At 32.4% G+C, this 23,258-nt stretch overlaps 1 protein-coding gene and 1 long non-coding RNA gene across 2 annotated transcripts; one reads left to right on the top strand and one right to left on the bottom strand.

The window, feature by feature from the left end:
- The first annotated feature begins 9,522 nt into the window (after positions 1 to 9,522).
- LOC143068868 (uncharacterized) lies at positions 9,523 to 18,627 on the top strand. Its single transcript, XR_012976264.1, has 3 exons — positions 9,523 to 9,661; positions 17,363 to 17,404; positions 18,491 to 18,627. It is a non-coding gene; the product is annotated as an uncharacterized LOC143068868 (long non-coding RNA).
- On the bottom strand, positions 13,038 to 16,441 carry LOC143068867 (uncharacterized). Its single transcript, XM_076243212.1, has 2 exons — positions 16,216 to 16,441; positions 13,038 to 15,710 (listed from the first exon to the last, which is right to left on the bottom strand). The coding sequence occupies exon 2, from the start codon at positions 15,051 to 15,053 to the stop codon at positions 13,437 to 13,439; it is 1,617 nt and encodes a 538-aa protein (XP_076099327.1). The 5' UTR covers positions 15,054 to 15,710; positions 16,216 to 16,441; the 3' UTR covers positions 13,038 to 13,436.
- Positions 18,628 to 23,258: the final 4,631 nt, after the last annotated feature.

Genomic DNA, 23,258 nt, shown 5'->3' with positions numbered 1-23,258 from the left:
CAACTGCTTACGGAATAACACGTGATGTGCAGTTAGCCAATCAGAATAAAATATTGTAATGAAACATACATCTAATGTTATTATTAGCAGATATGGTAAAAACAGGAATGAAACCAAGAAAACACGGCTGATGAAATATTTAGGACATAAAACACAAATCATGACTGAATAATCGCAAAGTTAAGCTACAAATAGAAAAAAATACAGTTATATGTACATCCAGTTATAAGATACAAAAATAATGCATAAACACAAAATCAATAAAGGTCAGTGGTTCCTCTTTAATAGACAAACATATGAAGACTCCGAGTAAAACTTAAAACAAATCATAAATTGAAAAGAATGATAATCATGAGAAGTCAATTTTATATAAAGGAAAAGGAGAACGAGTATCTGTACTTACTAGCTGGTGTAAAACGCTTTCATTCTCCATCATGCACCAATGTTTTTGATTGTCTATAACAAAATCGGGGAAAACAAGAACTTTCAAATCTTCAACTGAAAAAGTTAAATTACAGTCATTGAGTAACACAAAGAGGCGTACTAAATTATAATCCTGGTACCTTTGATAACTATTTACACCACCGGGTCGATACCACTGCTGGTGGACGTTTCGTCCCCGAGGGTATCTACAGCCCAGTAGTCAACACTTCGGTGTTGATATGAATATCATTTATGTGGTCATTTTTTTTTTATAAATTTCCTGACCTCCAAAGCTTCCGTATTGAAAGACAAACGACAGGACAACACTGAGGTGAATTCATCCATCCTTTTTTGTTTTTGGACTGTTACTACCACAAGAAATACAAGAAGCGTCTTCTTCATTAACATCTCCAACATTTTGTCTAGCTGTGGCGAGAAGCACCTGTATAGTACCCCCGGGTTTACATTCTTTATTTGCGATTGTTACATTAAATATTCTGTAATTTTCTTTACATAGTTGAAATAATAATTCCATATTTTTCGTATGAAATATTTCAACAATGTTGCCTGATAAAGAAATCTAAAAGGAAAAAAATCAGTTTATATGATATTGTTTTAATTTCTAGTAAACAATAAAATATTTCAATTTACCAACTATTGTAACATTAACCAATTATTTCTCGTGAGTTTCATACCCAATTTTGTCAATATATTTGAACTACAAGCAACTGTCACACAAGAAATATATTTAGCTAGATAAAACACCAGATTAAACCTCACTGCTGGTGGACGTTTCGTCCCCGAGGGTATCACCAGCCCAGTAGTCAACACTTCGTTCATGACATGAATATCAATAATGTGGTCACTTTTATAAATTTCCTGTTTACAAAACTTTGAATTTTTCGAAAAACTAAGGATTTTTTTTTATCCCAGGCATAGAATACCTTAGCCGTATTTGGCACAACTTTTCGGAATTTTGGATCCTCAATGCTCTTCAACTTTGTACTTGTTTGGCTTTATAAATATTTTGATATAAGCGTCATTGATGAGTCTTATGTAGATGAATCGCGCGTCTGGCGTACTAAATTATAATCGTGGTACCTTTGATAACTATTTACACCACTTGGTCGATACCACTGCTGGTGGACCATTCGTCCCCGAGGGTATCTACAGCCCAGTAGTCAACACTTCGGTGTTGACATGAATATCATTTATGTGGTCATTTTTTTTTTTATAAATTGCCTGTTTACAAAACTTTGAATTTTTCGAAAAACTAAGGATTTTCTTATCCCAGGCATAAAATATCTTAGTCGTATTTGGCACACTTTTACGGAATTTTGGATCCTCAATGCTCTTCAACTTTGTACTTGTTTGGCTTTATAAATATTTTGAAATGAGCGTCACTGATGAGTATTATGTAGACGAAACGCGCATCTGGCGTACTAAATTATAATCCTGGTACCTTTGATAACTATATATGCAATTTTAAAGATCCCATAAAATAGTAATTAAACACACTTCAAAGAAATAAACATGAGAAAAAACAGTTTATACGGTTATGAACGATATATCATTCAATAAATAACTCAATATAGGAATGTATAAGTTGAAAGCTGAAAGGAATCCATAAAAGCATCGTAGAATCTAAACACAAAAGAGTGTAAAAACAACAAGATTTATCTTTGTTTAAAAATTGCATCTTTTGTTTTCTGAAAAAGCAAAATTTATTTTTGACAGTTTAACTAAAATTGCTGATTGCTGGTTTGTAAAATTCGATAGTAAAGACGTATTTAGTAATGTAAACGAGTAAAACTATGCTCTATGCTTTTCTAAAATATGAAAAAACTGTTATGGTTAATTAAATTGAAGTATTTTACTACCAACTTGAAGGTTAAATATTTTGTATTTTTTTTTTTATATAATTGTTAGCCAAATGTTTTAGAATCGCTGAACAACAATGAAAACGATAGATAATTGTTATCGGTGAGAATGTTGTATTTGTTCGTTTTCACAAATCTGTAAATGCACTTGAAAAATCCCAGATCATTCCGATGTCACAAAAAGTCTTCAAAGAGGTTAACCCCTCACAATTAACGACAGTGTCATTGTCGACTCAGCACAAGAGGGAGCGCAAGTCTCTACAAGGTGAATAATGGTACAAAGTAAAATCACAGAAATACTGAACTCCGAGGAAAATCCAAAATGTAAAGTTCCTTATCAAATGGCAAAATCAAAAGCTCAAACACATTAAACTAATAGATAACAACTGTCATATTCCTCACTTGGTACAGACATTGAATCATTGATTGACATTTTTTAATGACGATAGAAATGCGTTTAGTAAGGAACCTGTTGTTCAGTGGTTGTCGATAGTGTGCATGGTTCATACGTATTTCTCGTTTCTATTTTTTTTTTATATATGTTGATTAGACCGTTGGTTTACCACTTTGAATTGTTTTACAATACTTATGTTTTTTTTAATGACATCGACTGGCTATAAAGGCCTCGCAAGGTCGGTTTTACACTAGTTATTTTAGGGCTCTTTATATAGCTTGCTGTTCGTAGTGAGCCAGTACTACGTCTTGAAACAGTTATCAAAGGTACCAGGATTATAATTTTGTCTCATTAGTGACGCTCATATCAAAATATTTATAAAGCCAAACAAATAGAAAGTTGTCTATGCCTATGCCTGGGATAAGAAAATCCCGTTTTTCGAAAAATTCAAAGTTTTGCTAACAGGACATTTTTAAAAATGACCACATTATTGATATTCATGTCAACACCAAAGTGTTGACTACTGGGCTGGTGATACCCTCGGGGACGAAACGTCCACCGTACTTTGACTTTAAATTGTCAAATTGTGACTTGGATGAAGAGTTGTTTCATTGGCACTCATACTACATCTTCTTTTTTTTTTTATATAATTAAGACCACATAAGATATATTATATCTACAACTTACCAGCTAAAGTGTTGTACCATAGTTTTCCCCCATAATATTAATGCAAGAATGAGGTAATAAATTAAATGACGGAAATTTTACTCCAAAAAGAATTATTATTTATCAGTAAATATAATACGAGTACAGTATCAATTAACGATATTATCTTTAAAGAACGGAAGAATGATAATGAAATACCATACCTACCATACAATGTTGTTTCATTTCTGTAATTTTTCCACTGCATAGTTTTCCTTTGAAGAGTGTATGTAATACATACTATATTAATCTCACATGACTGACTTTGAAAATTAAAATATTGAAATCAATTGTTTAAAATGTTCATGGTATGTCAACTGTACACATAATTATTTCTAAACAGAAAGTGATCATGGGTCCACCTTGAACTTTAAATTGAATATAATATTATGTACAGCTTGTCTGCACGTAAGATCGTTATTGACAAAAAGAAAAAAGAGATATTGTCATTAAAATTAACAAACACATACCAAAATATCTAGTTAAAAGCAATGATAATTCTTTTAAAAAATAAGATAAACTCAGTTGTCGCGAAAGGTTATTATGCAATGGTAACACTTGTGGTACCTGTGATACTCATGACTAGTGAAATCACCCTGATAAGTAAGAATAATATATGTTTTAAATGATGCAGAAGGACTTGACTTGACTTCTGATACCATAAACGAAACATATGCGTTGTGATCGAGTGAAACGAGTAATTCATTCCGGTCAAATTATTTTCTGGATATTTATTGCATTCGTAATACAATTTGATTAGATGTAGTATCAACTTTACTATTAAATTATTTGTCAATAAGTACATAAATCATCATAGATAAACGGATTAAAAATTTGTATATGCGCCCGAATAGTGTTTCGTCTACAAAAGACTCATCAGTGATGCTCCATTAAAAAAAAAGTAAAAAAAAGTACGAAGTTGTAGAGGATTGAGGCCCGAAAATTCCTTAATGTTTTGCCAAAATACAGTTTATTTCAGAATCAGTTTTGATCCTTCATCTCTTAAGTGAATACCTTTCTACTGGCAGCTTTACTTTTGCATCTCAACATAGAATCGCCTGCCTAGTAGTCAGTATTTTCCTGAAAATTGACGGCTTATAGATTATGAATTATTTAAAACACTCAGGTGTTTATTTGTATTTGTATTTGGCACAACGTTTTATATCCTCTTTTAGAACTACACACTCTAAACGATCACTTTATCTAAAATATCGTTTCTTAACAAAATTATTTGCTTGAGATTCCGGAGCATCTGTGTTCACTTCAGTTTTAGTTGAGGATTGATTTCCTAGGTTGTCATGGTTGTGGTTTGGAATTTTTTTCGCCATGGTTTTTCGGTTTCATTAATTAGTCTGTTTCTTTTGGTTAAGTCTTCCTTTATCAAAATAAGGGTCAACCAAATAATCCTTCGTCCTATTCATTATTGCCTTTTGGTACATAAAAGCAACGTCTAGAGATAAAGAAAATGTAAACTTATATGAATAATTGTCAGTTACTGTAATTGTTGATCACGATTAATCCAACTAATTTGTGTTTGGCCACCCATTTGGGGTACTCCACCAATTTTTCAGTACCTTATTTCAAATCTAAAGAATTTGTCTGTTTGCTTAATGAGGTAAGATTTGTTATTTTATTTTCTCTTATTCATTCGAGTGTTTCATTGATGTTTTTTCCAAAAATTGCCAAAAAACCCAACTAGATCAGTGTAAAAGATAAATTAACAATACAATGCACTTCCGTTAAAATGCACTTCCGTTAGAATGAATTTCCGAAAATGAATCGATGACATGTTCTCGTTGAAAAAGAAGTAGATTTAATTAAAAATCTTAATAATTCAAGACATACAGTGTAGAATAAATTCGACCGCAAGTGGTACGGGTTTCAGTCATTATTGAAAGTTGTTAGGTCAACTTTGGATGTCTACAACTAGTTTAAACATTTGAGTTGTGTCATAGGCAATCAATCCATATCTACATTCTGATGCAAGATTTGAACAATTCAAGAAATCATATCAGGAATAATATCGACCGCAGGAAAAAACCCAGTAAACGAGGTCTGAAAAGACGATACAACATCCGGCATTTGTAATACGGGCAATAAGTTGTTTTTCTGGTAACAGAAGTAACAAAAGTTCCTCTAGTGGAATTATAGTGAACGAGGAGCACGACCCCACACTGACGCTAGGCCATTACCTTAATAACTCTTTCCCCGGTTTTCGGAGAATAAAATAATTCAAAATTGGTAGAAGTAAGGAACCGGCCGCTCTGGTATACAAGAGGACACTAATCATAAACAACACAACTTTGCAGTGGTACCACAGGCAATATGCTGGCATATTGTCTAACGTAGAATTATAGGGTCATGACCAACTGTCATCTTGCTAGATCCCTCCCTTGCATGAACACTGCGACAATTGTTCTATTGAAAATAATACGAACGAATAACCATCATGAATATCAAAATGCATTAGAAGTGTCTCTTTCTTGAAAACGTGTATGAACAGTGAAAAGGTCACAAACATGTACAAGGTTAAGAATACGAAGGTAGAGGCCAGCAGGCTCGAGAACGAATACGGAATTTAAACTTTTATCAAACCTGTATTATCAGTAAACTGATATACATTATTATATCAACGAGATTAATTAGGTTTGAATATTCGATTGATAACGATGAAAGTTTGAACACATAATATTATGAATGAATAATCTATGCTATAGTGTGTGATAACATTGTGTGAGGGAATTCGACGTTTGATGTACCACTGTTCACTCCAGTGCAATTTATGACAATACCACTGCATCAATCAGAATTATTTTTTTTGCAGTGTTTTAAGAAATGATTTTGCTTTGTTGTCGCGTATTATTTGTGAAACATTCAATGTTTTAAAAAGGCGAATTTTCTTTATAAAGTCAATGATTATGTTGACTTTTGAAGGCCAAACTTTCTACAGCCTTAAATACGCTAATGAAAGATCCAAAAACTATACCAATACATAACGACATGATTATGAAATTATAACAAATCTATTGGTTAACAAATTTTTACTCGTTATTGCAAAATAATGAACTTAATATATCTGACATTTTCTCCCTACCCAGTTTACCCCTATACATTTTTATGATGTGGACTGGTCATTGTTATTGAATCGTAGGCAATTTGATTGGATAAAGTTGTTATTAGTTTACCTTCAAACTTGTGTATGCTTTTCATACATGACTATTGATTAATTAGAACGTGCATGAATGTGACCGGTAACTAAAATGACCTTCAAACTGGACACTGGACGAGTCAATATTATGTTTTATCAATGAAAGTTAAGGTATGAAAGGTAAGAATTGCCACTTATTCGATTTTCACAAAATTTTCGGAATATACAGTTGGAAAGGTTATTTTTTAAAAGCCGATTGTGAAGAGTAAAGAGAAAGTTTACAAATAATACGTTTTGTTCCATTAAACAAGTCATTTTCGTAAGAGAAATACCGAAATATATTTTACGCACGACTACGGCAGGTAAAATTATTATTTATCATAATAAAAAAAAAGCATTTTTCAGTCTCATTGGAATATGTTGATTACAATTAATCCCAAACTTAAGAAGTAAGTAACTAAAGTCAAAATATGTCCGATCTGCCTATTTCTGCACATCAAAAGTCAATACGATCGTTTTAAAGTCAATTTCGTCTACCTCACAAAATCTTGTTAGGCACTATAATAAAAACAGCTGATACATAAAATAATATGCTGGTATAAATGGATTAAAAACGGAAGAAGGAAAAAAGGAAATAAGAAAGGAAATACTTTTCAAGTTCATTTAAATATATATAAAGGTCGACTGGTCATTAGCGATGTAGGCTGTGTTGTCTCGATATCCCAATACCACGGCAGAATCCCGGTGAATCTAGAATTTCTAAATGAGAAAACATAGAAAAGGGTTCTAGTCAAAACCAGCAAAATATACCACAAACTCAAACTATCGATCAAAGAGGGAGAGTGCGTTACTTTTTCAAAATACGAAAAAAAATTCCTACGAGAGAATTTATTAGCTTTCAATTTTGAAAAACAATTTACAAATTCAACAAAACTTGAAAACTAGCAACAAACAGATTTTACAAAACTTAATGCAAATAGATACACTCTTTATTATATCGGGCAAATATTCATTATCTATCAGTGTATAGAAAATGCACCACCTTGATCATTTCATGCTTTTCAAAAGTATTTATTGATAAAAATACTGATTCACATCTATTTCTTTTATGAATGTAACATGTGTCCTAAAATTTGAAAGACTTTTAGAATTTGATCTCGACAGATATCTTTTCATATATTTAACGAGAATATTTAATGACATAATGAGGCAAATTGCATTATGAGAAAAGCTTCTTTTTTGTGTCCAATGTAAAATATAAATATTCTTACGCTTGATGCATATGTGAACTACTTTTGGTATAAAACTTTATGACAAAACAAAATTAACCCGTAAAAAGTGTTGACTTCCGGTGCACAAACTGTTTGTGAAGCTCATGCTACATAAATGTCTTTAGAATTCTTGCCTTTTCCCGTACATTTTTTTTATCCTGCAATTAGTTTTGTCTTTTACAAACAACAGGTACACAAATAAATATTTGCCTTATTTGTACTTGTACAAATAACGTCTCCTGTTACCCCACTTCCTGGTTGGGCAAGCGGTAATGTGGATATCTTTTCCCGTACCAGTTCATTTTGGGGCCCTCTTCGCGGTCCGCGTTTACACTATGTCGACTTCATTGAAAAGTTTGATAGGTAGCTTCAAGTGTGGGGAATAAATTTCAGCATAAAAACAATATATGTACATTGTCGGAAAATATTAAATTTATTTGTACTCGCTGCAAAACTGGAAAAAAACTCAGCAAGCCTCGCTTTTCGTCCTGTTTTTAAACCTCATACAAATAATTTTTGTATTTTCCGAAAATGTACATATATTGTATTTTTTTTGTTACAATGCTTAGGCGTTTACGGCACAACAAACCCAATAGCTCAATGACGTTATTTACACCGATGAACCTCGGGTTTACTGATTCAATTCAATCATAATAACAATTCGAGATTGATGTACTAGTAGCACACGTCGCGATGTAAAATTCAGCATTTTGACAAGGTAAGTGTTAAATAACACAAAAGCATTTCAATATATTGCAATCGGTTTAATGTCTATAATAATTTGGAAGGTTTATATTGATCTGCAAATCTACCTACCTTATGTTATGCATAATTCAAAACAGTCCAGACCTTTAATTTTGATTAGTAGGGACTGCGAATTTATTATTCGGCTTTAATACAGAACGACAAAATTATTTTATTTTATCAATATTACTTATATATACTGTTAGGCATATTTTTTGTGATATCCATTTGACGTGAGTATATACTTATGTATCTCGTCATACTTTTTGAACGACAAAAATATTTTTTATCTACCTGTATGACGTCAAACGCGCGATTCTACGCCAGCACTTAAAATCGTTCATTCCTACATGGGTGGAATTTACATCGATAAATAAAATCGTATATTATAAAATAAAAAAGCCAAATCAGGATGTTGAATTTGATGTATGTATTTTTTTGTGCTTCTTTGTTACATTTGTTTATCTATAGTGATTAAGATGATAACACAATGTGGGCTGTTGAACCCCTATTTTTGACATTTTTGCCTATTGTGTCTGTTTGTTTTGTTTACGCATCGTTGTCAATATAATGTAATTTGATGCGACTGTCACACAAGTGAAAGGATTATCTCGCTTTAAGGTTCAATCCACCATTTGCCTGTACCAAGTTCAGAATATCACAGTTGTTATCCATTCGTTTGATGTGTTTTAGCTTTTGATTTTGCCATTTGATTACGTACTTTTTAAAATTCTCCTCGGAGTTCAGTATTTTTGTGATTTTACTTTTTATTTAAAGAGTTATCATATAGTGATAACGATAAAGTTAACCCCTTTTCACCGATTTGTTAAATATTAAAACATAATTTCTACATTAAATTTAAATCCTACTTTCATTTTCGGTATTTATTTTGGAATACCTAATGGACATTTTAAAATGGTAGATGCATTCTAAAAAATGTTCTAATGACGTGTTTTTAGTGACAGAGGTGTATTGTTGTCCAGATTATCACGGAGAAGACGAACCGAGAGTCTGAGTGCACATTTAATAAGAAGATTTGAGATAAATAGATAAGAGACGAACACGTGTATGGAAATCGACGAATAAATAAAACGAGGTAAGTACATCCATACTTTTACGTTAATTGTTTTGAAAATATAACGATTCACAAAAAACTATACTGCTAAATTGTTACTTGGGCCATGGTGCATCGCGAATTTTCAAAAGATAAAGAGCCGAAGACATGACAAAAACAAACAAAATCTCGGTGATTAAAGTGTGTGTGGAAAGGGGAGAGTCATACCGGATTATTCCCCTACAAGCACGTATTTTGTTAAAAAAAAGATTTCCATACCTTCTAATTTTACGATGTTTAGAAAAGTCATGCAATCTCTGTTTTTAATATTGTCATTGAAGGTATGCTTTTTGTCGAAATAGGTAAATATTTAATTGATTTAATTTTCTAATAATCTGTTCTGGATTAAGTTTATTCCCGTTTCGCCGAATTGTTAATATTAAAATATAATTCCTTATATTAGATTGAAATTATACATTCATTTTTGTTCTTTCAAAATACTTAAATTTAGAGTCATTTGTAAACGAGTTGTTTTACATTTTCGAAAATCGAGAACCATATTCAATTTGATGTATTCCATTAAATGATCTGATGACGTGTTGTATTGTGTTCAGATTATCAGTAGACGTACTGAGAGTCTGAGTGCACATTAACCATGTTAACTAAGTAAGCTTGAGATAAACAGATAAGACATATACAATGATAAATGAATATATGCGGAAGTACATTTTTCAAATGCTATATAAATGAATATTTAAAGCAAAGATACGTGTCCAGTGCAAAAAATCTGATCACACCTTTATGTTTACGACTAAGGGGACACAACTTATTTTGATATGCAAAGAGCATACCTGAACTATGACCAAAGCTTCGGTGTGTTGAATTTTAGATCGACGTTCAATTCATGAATTTTGAACATAATAACCTCATGACGAGTTATGCACAATATTGATTAGCTGGTCTGTAATATTCTATCTTCCTGCCTTATATGCTCTTCAACACCGAAAGTTTGATTTTTGTAAAGGTGGTCTAGTGGTCTAGCGCACCGGGCATAGTTCAAGGCATGATTTCGAACCCCGGCCAGGGAAGAACAAAAATTTGCGTCCGCAATTTAAAGAACTAAAATTGTTACGCTGTTACGCTGGTATTTAGAAGAATTATATATCGTCGCTGGGCTTCTAAAATGTTGTATACGGGTTTTGGCAAATTTTATAGGACAAGCAAAAATATTTCTATTTTTTTTATTTTTGATCTTTTAACAGGAAAAATCAGAATTAACCTTCTCTGAATGGTATGGATCTTAGAAAAATATTACTTGGACCTCTGCCTTTATTGTCAGAGCCAGAAGTTGACTTACGACATTTTAATCCTTTCAGTGTGTGTCAATTTGCACATATACGATATTTTTTAGTTTCAATAAATTGCATCAAATCTTTAGAGAAGTCTTGTTCAATCAAACTATTCGGTTTGAATAAAGAAAAAATCTTTCCTAAACATTTCCAGCCGATTCAATTGAGTATGTAGGAAAAGGTAATATCTTTGGATAGCTTGACTGCTATCATGTACCAATATGAGAAACACAATAAAACCAGGGGCGTAGCTAGGTATTCATTCAACTGTAGGCACAAATCGGCAGGGGGCCTGGGGTCCGCTCAAAGCCCCCAGCAGGTCCAGGGCAAAGCCCCCGACGGAAAACGGATTTCAGCGTTTTGGGTGCAAAATTTTATGCACAAAAATATTAAATTTTCTCGTTATTTAATCATGATAATTATAATATACATGATGAAAAGTTCGAAGAATTATGAATAATTTACCATAACATCTGAATGGTGAATTAAATAACGCAGTACAATTGGAAAATCAAATAAAAAAAAATACAATATTTATACTGCCCAGCATAGCTCCGCGTATCCCTTTAATTAAGCAGTACACCCTGTTTGGTATTTTCAAATCTATTCCGTTATGATCGATATATATATACGTTTAACTTAATTGAAAGTACATATTGACGATCCTTCATTAAAAAAAAATAGGCACTTGCACGTAAACACTGATATTACTTAAGAATTGAATGCTTCTTTTTGTAAATTTATTGGGGTGTAAAAGCGTTGACCGAAGTACATTTTGTATGAAGCGCAGAAGCGCTTCATTCTAAAAATGTACGTAATGTTAACGCTTTTACAACCCTATAAAGTTACAAAAAGAAGCATTCAATACTTATAATTACATTTTTTAGCTATGATCATGAAAACACGAATTTTATATATTTTATTATTTAATTCACCTGTGCACTTTATTGTTGGAGCACGTGTTATCATGAGTGAAAAGTTGTATTGAGCAATGCAACTGCTTACGGAATAACACGTGATGTGCAGTTAGCCAATCAGAATAAAATAGTATAATGAAACATACATCTAATGTAATTATTATATAATAACACTATCCTTTTGGCTAGAAAGACATCAACCATCAATCAGTTGATTCTTAAACCTTTACCCTAGCCACACAAACACATACACACATAGTCGATGCCTAAAAAGATCTGTTCTGTTCATACTATTAGTAAACGTAACAAAATTCAAGAAATTCGTATTTCTCTATATCCCGCTTTACTGTAAAATCCCTACCTGCTTAAGAATTTGAATAATTGTGAACATTACACGTAGATCTGAGAGTATTCAAAACCACTGGTAGCTAGTTGATAGATTGATTTTTAAACTTCCAGTGTAAAATATTTATGCAAGTTTAGAACAAAAAAAATATGATTATTTACAATAAACACAACAGGGAGCTTAGTCCTGTAATAGGTGTCGTACAGGCCGAAGGTCTGGAAATTTGAAAATGCCATGCATTGGAAAAAGAGGGATTATTGGATAGGAGCAGAAACTTTGCCTTTCAGTAGACCAACTACGAACTCCTCAAAGAGTGGCATTCTCTCTATAACTAGGCATAATATTAAATGTCCCCATTCTGACCAGACGTAACTACGTATTTATACATCCTGCACAGCCAAACGGACGACAAACATTGGCAAGTCGGGTGAAGACAAAGTGGACAGCTAGTTGAAAACTAACAACAACTAATTAAAAATGCATGTGTCTAAGTTCAGGTTCATTCAAGTTTTTGTTGATCAAATTGAAACGATCTGAACCAAAGTTCTAGTTTATAGTTTCTATATAAGGTACACACATAACAAACATTCAATTCTATCCAATATTCCATTCACTAAGGACGAGAGACTAGTGTAAACGTGCTATTCGATAATTAGAGTTGTGACAACTTCACTGGAATTCATCTACATATAATGTTGTTTATTATTTTTCTTAACAAAAAAAAAATTTGTGAAAAAATTATGTGTAGGCACGTGCCTAAAGTGCCTAACGGCAGCTACGCCCCTGAAAACTCACAATTTACTAAATACCAAGAACGACTCTGATGATTATTTTACCAGCGATTTGTTGATGGATAAAAAAACTATTTCTAGTCAAGTTTGATTTGAATTTTCCTTATGGTTTCAGAAGAGATTTTTACAGAACAGTACAAGACGACTAACGCTGACGACGGTTGCGAGACGACTCAGACAAGTAATGGCAATAGCTCACCTTGACCTGGTGATACAAAAATTCACATGAATAAAAATCATAAATTTTATTAATGGACATCCCAGCCGTTTATAAACAAATTGTAAAGGACACAAAACAAAAATAAAACAAATAAAAATACAAAAATAAAACGTTTTAAGCTATCACATCTTTTGTAGCTTCATTGTTTTGAACCAACACAGTGTCATTTATCTTTCAGAATCACTCAAAATAAGTCAGTTATGTGGTAAACTGTCATAAAAGGGATGGAAGTCTCTTGGAATAACAGCTTTTAGTTCTTGTAGGTGTTGATATTTAGCTTTCTTGATAGGCACTTGCGATAAATATAGTCTTTCAATAGTATCATCTACACTGGGTAGACCAACTTTCGATCTTCTTGGGAAGTCCTGATATTGGTCAGAAAAATCTAACTTGTACTGAATTGACCCATCTTCTGTGTACTTTAGAACTCTTATATTCGTAACAACAGGATCTCCAACCCTATTTCCTGGGCGAATGGATGAGTAGTACTTCAATTCACTATACTTTCCAAAGAATTCGTGTGATAAATATTTTACATCATAGGGTTGGTGTGGCCTTGCATCTTTAATCAGATCTATATAGTTCTGCGGACAGTAGATTGGTTTGTTTCTAAGTTTTCTTTCTATAGTACTGTGGATGCTATCGCACTCCATCTGTGTGTGTCCTTTTTCTAAATATTTTTGAATGATTGTGATCTTTTTTTCAAAGGCTTGGCGAAGAAGTGTATTTGATACCGTTAAATTTCGGTTTTGGTATGTACAGCCATCACTGTAGATGACAAGTTCTTTCACACCCTCAAGCTTATCTATAAAATCGCTAAGGCAGGATGCAAAAGAATTTGCTGTGAGTTCTCCTTCACTTTCAGTCCAGAAATAGCATGTTACGTGTGTTGAATCCATTTCATGAACTGTAAAGTTGTGGCACCCTAATTTAGTCTTATAATACAAGGCACTAGCCTTAAGTAATGGGCATAAAAGTACCGCCTCTAGATCTAGAGTCACTACTTTTATGTCATTAGATGTCTGTGCCCTAATTTTATCAGAAGCTTTTTCTGCTCTTGCCTTTTCCTTTCGATCTACATGATTTCTATATTCTTCCTCAGAAACATTGCTCATCTCAAAAGCACAACATATATCACATTGATCCTTTTTTGGTTGAAATAATGACAAATGTTCGTCCTCAAAAATCCTTCGAAAAACTTTGATACTTATTATGTTTTTTCCTCTATTGGAACAAAAGTTGTTATATTCGCGGTATAGTTCACTAAAGCTGGTGAAAGTTGGTTCTAAGTAAATCTTTGACGTACTTGCTCTGCAATAATGAGAAGGCATTTTAGGCAACAATTTCAAGAATTCTTTGGCACTTGCATTTCCATCTGGATTTCGATGATTGGATGATCTTTGGTTAGGCTTTTCAGGAATACCATTTCCACTTTTCATCAACCAGTCGTAGAGTGTCCGTTCTCCTATGGCTAAGGTAGACAAAAACATTTTCTTGCACACCAACACTCGATGTCCATTTTTCTTCAAAAAGTATTTGAATGAATATTTCCGTCTACTATTTTCAGCTTTCTTCTGTTTCGCTTCAGTCTTGTCAACCATACTAATGACAAAAACCTTCTTTTGGTCCCAGTTCATGTTATTCCAAAAACTATGAAATATAGCTAGCCTCTCATTTTCATTGAACAATAAACATTTTTTACATCGCTTTGAGCAATTTCTTTCACCAACTGTTCGTTTTTCTTTTTCTACTGAATATGAATACTTTCCATCAGGACCTTTCTTTAATCCGTAATACATTTCACCGTCCATTCGGAGCCTCTTGTTTCTGTTTTTCTACCACTGATCCTTCTCTGCTCTACCTCGTTTGGCTCGCTTTTGCTTAGCTGCAATATTGTGTGTACCATTTTCTCTATTTACTCTTAGTTCTTGTGTGTATCTTTTATAATTTCTTTTAACTATTTCATTCTCGTCCTGCTGGGCATTGTCATTATTTTCATGTTCTTCATCTTGTTTTTGAGGTGCCCAATCAGGGTCTCTTGTAGAGTCATCCAAATCATTGTCTGATTCAGAACATTCTAAATTATCTCTTTCTTTAATAGTTGAACCTTGAATTCGGAAATGGTGAAGACTTAATTGTTGCCTTTGTTCTTTCAACACATTGTCAATGTTTGAATAATTGTTATTTTGATCCATTTTATTAACACTTGTCGCATACATACATGTTCCAACCACAAAATCTAAAGAAACACTCACAAACAGCTTTTGGCAGATTTTTTACACACTTCAAATGAAAGCGTTTATCACATTTAGCGCAACGAACCCACTCCTCCTGATTTGAATCAAATAAAATTACAGTTTCATTATACAGCACTTGACAATCTAGTTTATATGCATTGCATGGAGCTATCTTGCAAAATTGGCACGGTAATCTTCAGAATCTGACCCGGAAGATACATCTCGTTCCATCTGAAAAATAATTTAAATGAGTGTGAATAAAATTGAAGTTTAATCATGTTACAAAAAATAACCAACAAAACTTCATAAATTATGATATTTCTCGATAATTAAATACTTCAGACGTTGTTGTTGAGTTAAATGTTCTATATCCAGGCATTTATATCAATGCTACCACAATAGAGATAAGAACTAAAAAGTTGTACAAGATTATTGCCTATATTACAAAATGTCGTATGTAATTGAAGGAATACAAACAAATTTTATTTATCACAATGATTTCGTTTGATTTATGTTGATAAATCAGCAGGGGGCGAAATTAATGTTTTTATATACTGAAAGCAGTGTTATTATAATTCAATCTGATAAAACACCCTTTGATTTGATAAATTGATTTGATGATTATCTGAGACCCGAAAATAAATGCATTTTGACATGTTATTAAGTGAATCTAGACACTAACTAGCTATTCAGATATTATATTTATTTACTTTAAATATTGTATTATACTTCTTACCTTGTATCAGTTTATAAAATTCCAAAATCCAGGCGTCCATCACTCAACTAAATTTTTGAATAAAATATACAACATTTTGGAATCACAATATTGAACCAATCAATGTTGGCAGTTTTGTCACATGTCGTTTTAGAATGAATTCGATTGGTTAAGAGATGGGACATTTTGGAAGAACATGTAACAAGACCCGCCAAATCTTTCTATGAGTAAAACCCAAAACCGCAAAATTTGCGATATACGACATTTTAGAAGCCCAGCGACGATATGCAGAATGTGTTTTTAGCCTTGTTTCACCATCGCTGGTGATCCGATTGATAAAAACACTGGATGTAATGGAAATATCTATTCACATCCTAGTTGGGTAAATGATCCAGGGTGATGGACATATTTCAGGCAAAAATGTCATAATATCACAAAAACATGCGTTAAAAACCTGCTAACTGGAGGACAAAAATGCATATAAAAATAACTCAGTTTTCTTTATACTTATCCGGTTCGGTGTTCCTTTCACTAATGTTTGACTTTATCATACCAAGGATGGTCCTAAGACTAAGGATACAGGATGTTGACCAGTAGTTAAAATATTTCATAAAATTACTATTGGACTAGAAGAATTAATTATTTTCCATTTTATTAATTGCCATTGAAATTTTCCATTAAACATACAAAATAAAATCACTTTTAGGGATTTGAAAATTTTGAAAATTTTTCTAGAAGTATCTTGAAAGAAGTGAAATGTGTAATTCGAATCATGAGTTATATGGAAAAACAGAGGACCACAAAGACTGCAGTGAACTAAAACGAGTTTGGAAGGATATAAGTAATGTTTGTCGTTCAAAGCCTCGATTCAAACACTTATACTTTCATATTGTATAGTATTTCATGTTTTCATATTGTATTTGATGTATTCATATTGTATTTGATGTATTCATATTGTATTTGATGTATTCATATTGTATTTGATGAATTCATATTGTATTTATATTGTATTTGATGTATTCATATTGCATTCATATTGTTTTTGATGTATTCATATTGTATTTGATGTATTCCTATTGTATTTGATGTATTCATATTGTATTTGATATATTCATATTGTATTTGATGTATTCATATTTACAGATTTTAATTAATTTGTTGTTTTCAGAAAACACTGAGCTCACACTGTAAATATGTCGAGGATATTAAGGTAAGAACATTAAAGGTACTGAATTTAATGCCCCAGATGCATAATTCGACCATGATTGTCTTTAACTCATAAGTGATGATCGAAGCAAAAATTCGAAAATTCTAAACCTTGTACCAACGTTTATAATATAAAAACCGAAACAGTACCATTAACCAGGTAAAGTTAAACCCGGACAACCAAGAAAACCTATGCATGACAGAGATTTAAGATTCAAAATGATTTCGAAATTTTATTACAATATATTTAGATAAATCAATATCCGAATTTTCATTGATATTGAATACCTATTCCCCAAATTTTTGTCATTTTGTCTCTGGTGTCTCTGGTGTAGAGTTATCTCATTGGTAATCTCATTTTATAAATTTTCTGTTTACGAAACTTTGAATTTTTCGAAAAACTAAGGATTTTCTTACTCCAGGAGTAGATTACCTAAGCCGTATTTGGCACAACGTTTTGGAATTTTGGGTCCTCAATGCTCTTCAACATTGTATTTGTTTGGCTTTTTAACTATTTTGATATGAGCGTCACTGATGAGTCTTATGTAGGCGAAACGCGCGTCTGGCGTATAAAATTATAATCCTGGTACTTTTGATAACTATTATTACATCTTCTTTTTTTCAAATTGAGAAGGATATATGTAATAAACTTTTTTATAGCCATAATTTGTTTAAACCCTGATTATAACAGTAAGTGTGTAAATAGTGTGAAATATATATCAAATCGAGCGTAGCAAACATTTTTTTGTTTATCAAAGACATATGGTATACTTCAACGTATTAAACATAGAGTGTTTCAAGATATATGAAAAGTTCAAGGGTTTATTATTGAATACTTTTTTAGACAATGACATCGGATATCTCAGAGAAAGTCTCATTTCTTTTATTAAATACAGATCTATTTTACTAAAAATATTGAAAAATATTAAAGAAAAGTCTGAAATACCGAAGACCAAAAAAAAAAAAAACCAAACAAACAACAAACAACAAAGACTCAAGTTAGACATAAAAGACATTTTCAAGATATAAACTTTAACATTCCATATGTTATCAAGAATTAAAATTTTAATTAATTTATGATTTATTTCAGTAGTCAATATTTGTTTATGTTCTTAATCATTATTCATCATACGACTTGCCAATCTAATGAAAATTGCATCAACGATAGAGATAACGATTTTGAGGAATCCCTCGATCAAGAGGAGTGTGATGGAACTGGTGACGGGCATATGAAATACAGTGAGGAAATCGGGTATGTATTTTTGAATAATTCTCAGGGCCAGGAATTGTTAAAACATGTATGAATAATTGATTCGGTTTATTCCTTGTATTCCTGCATTCTTTAATCTGAAATAGGATTCAGTAATTGATGTTTAGACACATAAAAGAAAACACTTTGTTATATGTGGGGAAAAGGTACGTTAATACCAACATGACCAACTTCCTTATCCACAGTGTAAAAAGTTTAAAACATCCTGTTCCTCCTATTTGTTTTTATTATCAAAATATTCTATGAATTTCTAATAGTAAGTAAAGTTCATTTACATTGTTAGAAGTAATGCTAGGTAAATCGTTGCATGAATAAAATAATATATGAATATTAATATTATTACCCTTACTATGGCTGCTTTTGTTGGAATTATCAACTTTTTACTCGTTTGGTTTAATAACTGTTTTGATATGAGCGTCACTGATGATTCTTATGTAGACGAAACGCGCGTCTTGCGTATTAAGTAATAAGCCTGGTGCATTTGATTGCTATTAACACCACTGGGTTGATGCCACTGCTGGTGGACATTTCGTCTCCGAGGGTATCACCAGCCCAGTAGTCAACACTTCGGTGTTGACATGAATATCAATTATATGGTCATTTTTATAAATTTCCTGTTTACAAAATTAAGATGTTTTTCGAAATACTAAGGATTTTCTTATCCCAGGCATATACTACTTTAGCCATATTTGGCTTAACTTTTTGGAATTTTGCGTCCTCAATGCTTTTCAACTTTGTACTTGTTTGGCTCGATAACTGTTTTGATATGAGCGTCACTGATGAGTCTTATGTAGACGAAACGAACGTCTGGCGTATTAAATTATAAGCCAGGTACCTTTGATAACTATTTACACCACTGAGCCGATGCCACTGCTGGCAGACATTTCGCCCCCGAGGGTAAATTTCCTGTTAACAAAATTGTGATTTTTTTTCGAAATACTAAGGATTTTCTTATCCCAGGCATATAGCCTTATTTGGCATAACTTTTTGAAAGTTTGGGTTCTCAATGCTCTTGAACTTTGTACTTCTTTGGCTTTAATAACTATTTTGATATGAGCGTCACTGATGTGTATTATGCAGACGAAACGCGCTGTGAAAGTTTGGTGGTGATGCTATCTTTGACGTCAATTATTTTCTGAACTTTTAAAGGTGGGTAATGATGATGGTCCGGTGTTTATATAACCCAACTAGATCGGTATGTCCGTGTCTATAGTACCGTTACATATTTGAATGACCACATTCTGTGTATCACTGGAATATGATTGAGTCGGGGGTCTCGTTTCAACAAATGACTAGACACTTGTTTTTTTTCAAAATTTTTGTGAGATTTTACACCATTAGATGCATACTCTCAAATCGGTACTTTGTGCATATGGTATTTTTGTGAGTTGATATATGTGCTTTGAATCAAGCTGACGAAAAAGATCTTTTCAACAGATTTTGACGGTTTGTTCTTATGTTATGTTTGTTCAGCACTGCATCATGTTCGTGAAAGGGGTGGGTACACGCAAAACATGAGTAACCCCCACAACATTCTGTATGCACATATCCCATGAAAGGAGCATGTGATTGAGTAGTTGCCGTCATATTTGTATTTCATTTATTCTTTTGTATATAAATCATTCCGTTTGGTATCTTGTTTGAGTCATTTAACAATTTATCGTGTTAGGGCCTTTTATGACTTGGTTTGCAATATGTGTTTTGCTCATTGTTGAAAACCGTACGATGATCTAAAGATTCTACCAACTATGTCATTTGGGATTTAATGATAAGTGGAATCCTCAGCCAGTATAACACATGGTCATCTCCTTATTTTCATCTACTTGTTTTACAGTTCTATAACACACTGTTAATGAATGATTTGGATGCTGTTACAATTGTGTTACACTAATTCATATTTTGTGAAAAATCACACTGAATCTTCCAGAAAATATACTGAAGATGATATTATCAAAATGCTGGACTTTTTGATCGACAATATATTTGTTGAGTTTGGAGGATTTATATTTCATCAGACAGTCGGTATTCCAATCGGTACTAATTGTGCACCTCTGCTGGCCGATTTGTTTTTGTACTCGTATGAAGCAGAATTCATTCAGAACCTTCTAAAAGACAAAAAGAAAAAGCACCTTGCGAAATCCTTAATTTTACTTTCCGATATATTGATGATGTTCTATCATTGAATAACCCACATTTCAGTCAATACTTACATCTTATATATCCCGGTGAACTTGAAATTAAGGATACTACTGATACTAGAAGGACTGCTTCATACCTTGATCTTTTTCTCAATATTGACGAAGATGGACGACTTCACACGAAAATCTATGATAAACGGGACGATTTCAACTTCCCAATTATCAATTTCCCATTTCTCAGCAGTAACATACCCTCTGCCCCTTTATATGGTGTTTACATATCACAATTGATACGCTATTCTCGTGCTTGTTCACACTATACGGACTTCATATACAGGAGTGTGCTCCTTACGCAGAAACTGCTCCAACAAAGTTATGAGGAGGACAGATTAAAATTGACACTCCGAAAATTTTATGGACACCATCACGAATATGTGGATCCATATGATGTGTCTTTGACCAATCTAGCCAAGGACATTTTAGCACATGATAGATTGTGGTTTGTCATTACGTCGTCTAATCTTTTAATTACCAAACGTGACTTTTTACCGATTGTGACTGTTTTTCTGAGTGTGAATTCACATTAATATAAGACGTGTTACGGTACTTATCTATCCCAAATTCATGTATTTAGTTTAAATGTTTAATGATTTAATTGTAATTCTCATCGGATTTTGTCAAATGTGTTGACGTCTTTTCTATTATATTCATGTGTTATGGTAAAGAAAATTAATCATCGCCTTCAAATTAGATTTGATTTTGTTCAACGTAATCTGTACGATGTTTTACGTTTGAAGTTAGATTAAAAACAAACCGGACATATATATAATATTGTTAATTGCTATTAATAAGTATTGCAATGTATAATGTGCATTGTGTTTAAATGTAATATCAGTATTTAGTTCTATTATAATTTTAATCAATCCTAATTCTATCTTATTTTTGAGATATAGTTTTTCAAATGTGACGTCAATTTTGTGCTTTTTCAGAAATTCAAATGTGACGTAATTTTTGTGCCTTTTCACCACTTCGTATGTGACGTCATTTTTATGACTTTTTGCGTTGAGGCCTGGACTAAGTCGGGTGTGTCTATTTTCTGTGTTGGTCTTTGTATTATGTATTCCGGTTTTTGTTTTCTGAAATTAGTTAAGACTTTTATATCTTTGATATTCATTTGTAAAATTTACTGTTTGCAATAGCATAAATTGTTCTGAATAATAAGGATGTTCTTATCACAAGCAGAAAACCCAACCCGTATTTGGCACAACCTTTTTCAACTTTTGATCCTCAGTGCTGTACAATATTGTACTTTTTTTGACTTTCGAATTTTTATATCTGGGCGTCACTGGTACATGTAAGTCTTGTGTGGACGAGGCGTATTGAATTTTAAGCCTAATGCCTTTTGTTATCTATTATTCATGTGTTTCTTTGCATAATACGTTCTCCTATTTATTTGTATTGTAGTCCTGTAATATTATGTTGTCATTTTAATGTTATATTTAACATTGCCATTAAAGTGCGATGTTTGGCATGCCACAAAACCAGGTTCAACCCACCATTTTTTCCTTTAAAAATGTCCTGTACCAATTCAGGAATATGGCCATTGTTATATTATAATTCGTTTCTGTGTATGTTACATCTTAACATTGTGTTTCCGTTGTGTCGTTTGTTTTCTCTTATTTTTGAGTGTGAATTCATATTACTATAATACGTGTCACGGTACTTATCTATCCCAAATCCATGTATTTGGTTTTGATGTTATATTTGATATTCTCATAGTATTTTGTCTAATGCTTAGTCCGTTTCTGTGTGTGTTACATTTTAATGTTGTGTCGTTGTTCTCCTCTTATATTTAATGCGTTTCCCTCAGTTTGTTACCCCGATTTTGTTTTTTGTCCATGGATTTATGAGTTTTGAACAGCGGTATACTACTGTTGCCTTCCGTTATATTGAAAAGTAACTTTAAAATTAAGTTTCAACTCGAAATTAACGTACTTAAGCTATACGATCGAATAATATTCTAATATCAAAACAAATTTTACGGTTATCTTTTATCTAATTTCACCCTTATATACCGAATTAAAAAAAATAAAAAAATCTAGAAACCAAATGAATTTTTTTTGTTTCATTTGTATTGCTCTAGTTGTTAATAAATTTTTAAGAAATAAGTAATCAGTTCAACTTCGTTTTGATACTGGTTTAAAAATTTGGTAATATATATAAGTGTGAACACTTTTTATGAGCAGAATAAGGAATGGAAACGGGATATTTGTCAGAGGCAAAGGCCCCAAAAGTCTGCAACACGGCGAGAAAATCTCGCACCTTGAGTGTATACTAGTTCAATAAAATGGACGACCCACTTAACCCCGAAGCATACAAATGAAAAAAAAAACCCAACAAAGGGTTGATGAAACTGTAATCCATTGGAATTATATCTAGGTAATGAATTT

The sequence above is a fragment of the Mytilus galloprovincialis genome, chromosome 3 (assembly GCF_965363235.1).
Source record: "Mytilus galloprovincialis chromosome 3, xbMytGall1.hap1.1, whole genome shotgun sequence".
In the NCBI taxonomy this organism is placed as follows: domain Eukaryota; kingdom Metazoa; phylum Mollusca; class Bivalvia; order Mytilida; family Mytilidae; genus Mytilus; species Mytilus galloprovincialis.
This window is presented reverse-complemented; position numbering and strand designations above follow the sequence as displayed.